The sequence below is a fragment of the Carlito syrichta genome, unplaced genomic scaffold (assembly GCF_000164805.1).
Source record: "Carlito syrichta isolate Samal-C Ts95f unplaced genomic scaffold, Tarsius_syrichta-2.0.1 Scaffold315801, whole genome shotgun sequence".
In the NCBI taxonomy this organism is placed as follows: domain Eukaryota; kingdom Metazoa; phylum Chordata; class Mammalia; order Primates; family Tarsiidae; genus Carlito; species Carlito syrichta.
In genome coordinates, this window is record NW_007259897.1 from 399,002 (window position 1) to 404,387 (window position 5,386).

General features: G+C 37.9%; 1 protein-coding gene across 1 annotated transcript in view; it reads right to left on the reverse strand.

Annotated features, from left to right (window-relative positions):
• Positions 1-5,386, reverse strand: part of EIF3A (eukaryotic translation initiation factor 3 subunit A) — a 46,967-nt gene that overhangs the window by 35,059 nt on the left and 6,522 nt on the right. The window contains exons 2-5 of the mRNA XM_008073254.1: positions 3,640-3,830; positions 3,330-3,466; positions 2,797-2,960; positions 637-836 (exon numbers count right to left, since the gene is read on the reverse strand). Of these exons, the coding sequence (XP_008071445.1) occupies positions 637-836; positions 2,797-2,960; positions 3,330-3,466; positions 3,640-3,830 (692 nt within the window). The remainder of the gene's footprint in view (positions 1-636; positions 837-2,796; positions 2,961-3,329; positions 3,467-3,639; positions 3,831-5,386) is intronic.

A 5,386-nucleotide genomic window follows, 5' to 3' on the forward strand; every position in this document is an offset into this window, starting at 1 on the left:
TGAGGCGGAAGGATCTCCGGAGCCCGGCAGGTCGAGGCTGTGGTGGCCGGAAGCGGCCACTGCACTCCAGTCTGGGCAACAGAGTGAGACTCCAACTCAAAAAAAAAAAAAAAAAATCAAAAATTAGCGCCTGTAGTTCCAGCTACTTGGAAGGCTAAGGCGGAGGGATCGCCGGAGCCCAGCGAGGCTGCAGTGGCCAGGAGCAGCCACTGCACTCCAGTCTGGGCGACAGAGTGAAACTCCAACTCAAAAAAAAAAAAGAAATAAAATGAATCTGAAAGAGATTATGTGATTTGAGCCAGATTTCACAGACGGCATCTAAAACCAAAATATTCTGAGATTTCTTATCAAGATCTCTTCCCAGTTCAAACAACTTTAAATTCCTCACCTTATTTATTAAAATTAACCAATGCATACCAAGATAAAGATACTCATTAAAGGGAAAACTACTTGGAAGGCTGAGGTGGAAGGATTGCCTGAGCCCAGCAGGTCGAGGCAGCAGTGGCCATGAGCATGCCACTGCACCCCAGCCTGGGAGATAATAGTGAGACTCCAACTCAAAAAAAAAAAAGGCGGGGGGAAGTACAGTCTATAGTCTATTAACACCAGAAAGAAATCTAATAGCTCACAACATACCTGCCACAATTCCATGCTGATAGCACTGTCCAACTGAACCAGCCTTGTTTCCAAATGCATGGACTGGCTCTCTGGGTTATTGAGATTGATTGCTGTACTCTGGTTATGGTGGCGCTGAATCTGCGATAAGTGCATTCTCAAATTGTCACACAACTTACGGAATTCAGCCTTACGGGTATATTGGAGGCAGAATTTGAAAGCTATAAACATAATTGTAAAACGTATTAGGTACTTTCCACCATAAATTTAAATATTTGAATAGGTTTATTTCAGATATTAAGATTAGTTCTTTTTTGAGTTGAACAGATTAAGATTAGTTCTTTTAACAAGATTCACCAAACTCATCATTAGTCTTTGAATGTGATGTGATGACAATCAACTCATTTTATGTATCCTGACTAGCTTGACTAAGCCCTAGCAAAAGCAAAGACATAAAAATCAATCCTTGCATATAGTTCTGAGAGAGTTTACAAAAGGGAAATAATTGAAATTTAGATCTAGCAAAGATATCTGTCATCTTTCAAAGACCCATTACTTCAAATCCTAATAGTAAAAAACTCTAGTATGAAATACAATGAACAGGGCCAGGCCCAGTGGCTCAGCCTGTAATCCCAGCACTTTGGGAGGTCAAGGCGAGAGGTCTGCCTGAGCCCAGGGGTTCAAGACCAGCCTGGACAATTTGGTGAGACCTCATCTCTACAATAAATAAAAAAATTAGCCAGGCGTGGCAGTGCACACCTGTAATTCCAGCCACTTGGAAGGCTGAGGCAGAAGAATCGCCTAAGGCCAGCAGGTGGAGTCTGTGGTGACTGGAAGTGTGCCACTGACCTCCAGCCTGGGCGACAAAGTGAGACTCTGACTCAAAAAAAAAAATTAAATTAAATTAAATTAAATTAATGAATCTTCTGCAATACCAGAATATTTTTTAGATGTCCTTTACCCTTAAAAATAGTATTTTTATCTCAACACAGCTAAAACAAAGAGATGCAGACTATCTTCAAGTTAATATTTATCTCAAGTAATCAAAAAGCCCAAGTTTACCTGTGTTAAGTGAAAATTCATACAATAGCCTTTTAAGCAAAACTAAGCACAGGTTCCAGTATTCCTAGTACAACATTCTTAGGCACAAATTCACTTAACACTTGAATAAATAAATAACAATCATCTCTGTAAGATTGCCAACATAAGAATGTGCTAAAGGCAAAGCAGAAGAAGCCCAAGAGCCAATCTTAAGTAGCTACCCAGTCACACACAGTAAAAAAGGCTGCATTCACCTCGGGAAAGAATAACATGTGAGAGCAAGGGAAAGAGGTAAATACTGCAGTCCTTCCCAGATTAAAAGTGCATGCAGAGTAACAACTGGATACTTATTAAGATAATCCTTAGTCATTAAAAAGGTTTTTCTATATTCAATACTATTTAAGAAAGAAAAAAGTTACTTTTCACAGGATTCTTTAAATCCAGAGCTTAAAGAGACCTTACAAACCTAGAAAATAATTAAGTAGCCTACCCAAATAAATGCAATAGTGCAGTCAAAAGCACACCTCAACGGGCGCGTAGTGATCCCAGTATTCTGGGAGGCCAAGGCAGAGAAGACTGCTTGAGCCCAGGAGTTCGAGATCCTCCTAGGCAACATAGCCAAACATTGTCTCTACAAAAAAATCAAAAGATTAGCCCGGCATTGTGACACGTGCCTGTAATCCCAGAACTTTGGAAAGCTGAGGCGTAAGGATTGCGTGAACCAAGGAATGGCTGAATCAAGGCCATGTGGTGAGTGTGATTGTGCCACTGCACTCCAGCCTGGGCGAGAGAGCGAGACCCCAACTCAAAAAAAAAAAAAAGTTTACCAGATAACAATGGAAAAATATTTTTCAAGTCACATGGAAAAATCTGAAATGATTTTTAAAGTTCTTTCAGAGTCTCAATAGAACAAATTTCATATGGAACTGCTTTAACTAGTACAATAAATATCTTAATTTAATACTCATGTTAATGCCAATATTTCAATGAGGGTAAAAACTAGTTCACTTTAAGTGCTATGAGAAAAGGAGATTAATCTGCAAAATTGACTTCTAAGTCAAGTAATTAACTAATTTATTTATTTGTTTGTTTGTTTATCTATCCAAAGCAGTTTATTCAGATTTGATGTTCTCATTTTACCTTGCTGGGCAATATCATGATAAAGGCGCTCTACTCTAGAATTGTTCCGAAGAAGGTCCAAACACTGTCTATAAGATTCCCACAGGAATTTAACCCATGGAGTTAAAAGTAATCTGTCAGTACGATCCTGAGTGTCTTCACCACTTACAGCACTTAGAAGAACGCTACAAAGACAGGAAAAAAAAGTTGAAAACAATTTTAGACAGTTTTCCACTTGTCATTAAAAACCAAAACCAACAATGATCATCATAAAATAGGGCAAAGTCTTCCTATAACTTTGTATACACTACTCCCTGAACTCCCAAACTTTATTACAACCATTTAAATGCCCTTCTATCTTAAGGCTGTAATTTTCCACTTTTATGAATTTTTAGTATAACTTACAGAATTGTTTTATTTACTATATACGTAAAACTTCAAAGATAAACATTCTTTCTGATAAACATCTACTTCAAATGAGGATGGAGACTCATGTAAAGAAAAACACTTAAGTTAATTACCAAAATATCTACTAAGAGGTTTAACCCACATACCTCTCAGGAGTTTGAATATTGTCCAGATCTTCTATGTCTAAGACCATCTGCTGAGACTCTTCTTTAGCAGCTTCAGTTTTTTCCTCTGCCAGTTTCAAATATGCCCTAACAACATCCTCTAGAGATTTGATATTGACCTAACCCCAAAAATAAAAACATCTCAGAACTCAAACTGTTTTTTCCAACAAACCACAAATATTTAAAAGCAATAATTTTATAAGATAGAAAATATATTAACTTTGAAGGGTAAGCTCTTCTGCAAATTACTAAAAGCACTTATTAAAAATGTAAAACATAGTTCTGTTTGTACCTGTTGACAAATGTTCTTATACTGGTATAATCCTTCTTTAGCCAAGTGGCTCTTGCGAAGATCCACACAAAGTTCCAAGTATTTCAACATAATTGGCTCGTGTATCTTTTGCCATGTTCTATGTTTCTTACTTTTCATAACATCATAAAGAACATCCAAAGCAGGTTGCTTTTTGCCAACCTCAAGAAATTCTGAAAAATTCAAAAGAATTAAAATCCATTATACACACATACAAAAGTCTAAACCTTACTTTTCTAACTGACTGTTTTAAGTTTTTAACGCATTATCAACTTTTTCAGGTCACATATTTTATTTCTAAAACTATGCCATAATTATCCAAGGTATAACAATGAAAAGACTAGTACTATCTCAAAATATGATCCACAAGTAAAGCTGAATTTCACTGTTCCACTATTGTTTAAAAGTTCTAGAAATGGAGGTGTTTAGGGAAAAGTCTCCCCCGTAAGCACAGAAAAGTTCAAGTATGACTGACTTTACAGTCATACTGATCTAACGAAATTTCTGCTAGTTCATGCTGCAATCTGAGGCAGAAAAACATATTAGACAGCCCCAGTTACTTTAAGATCAGGTGACTATATTCAAGTGGCTCTATTTCTGTGCTTTCTATTCTCATCATTCTCTATTAATCAATGTGTCTAGTTTTTGCCAATACCACACTGTCGCTTTATAGTGAAGTCTTGAAATCAGGCAGTGAGTGCTCTAAATGTGCTTCTCCATATTGTGCTGACTATACTAGGTCCTTTGTCTTTCCATATAAATTTTACAATCAGGTCCAGGTATGGTGGTGGTTTATGCCTGCAGTCCCAGCAACTTAGGCGGCCAAGGTGGGAGGATTACTTGATCAAGCCCAGGAGTTCAGAGTTACAATGAACTATGATCACAAGGGAGAGCCTGCCTCTAAAATTTTTTTTAAATCAGCCAGGCATGGTGCGCACACCTGTGGTTCCAGCCACTTGGAAGGCTGGGGCAGAAGAATCACCTAACAGAGAGAAACTCTTACTCAAACAAAAAAAATTTTGTTGTTTTTTTTTTTTTCAATAAAATTTCAGTTTGTAGCTATCTACAAAATAACTCACTGGGATTTTCAATGAGACTGCATTGTACCTGTAGATGGCATTTGGAGGAATTGATGATACAGAATCTTCCAATTCATGCACACAGACTCTCTCTCCACTTACCACATTTTAAACATGAGAAAAATAGACAAATTCCAAATGAAGGATGCTATGGTTTGAATGCTTGTGTCGCTCCAAAATTCATGTTGAAACTTAATCCTCAAAGCACTACCATTAAGAGGTGGGGCCTTTAGGAGGTCATTAGGTCTTGAGAACTCCACCCTCACGAACGGATTAGTGCCCTTATGAAGGCCTTGAGGGAACCATCTGTAGACGATCCTTTTTGTCCTTCTGTCCCTTCCATCATGTGAGGACACAGTGCCCATCCATTAGGAAGCAGTAACAAGGCAGCATCTTGTAAGCAGAGAGAGCCAGTTCTCACCCCACACTGAATCTGTGGGTATACTGATCCTGGAATTCCCAGCCTCCAGAATTGTGAGAAATAAATTCCTGTTGTTTGTAAAGTATCCAGGCTATATTTTATTAGTAGCCCAAAGACAAAGAACATTTGACAAAATACCTGACCAGTACTCCTCAGAATTGTCAGTCCACAAAAACAAGACTGAAAAATAGAAAGACAAAGAAAGAAAGAAAAAGAGAGAGACAGAATG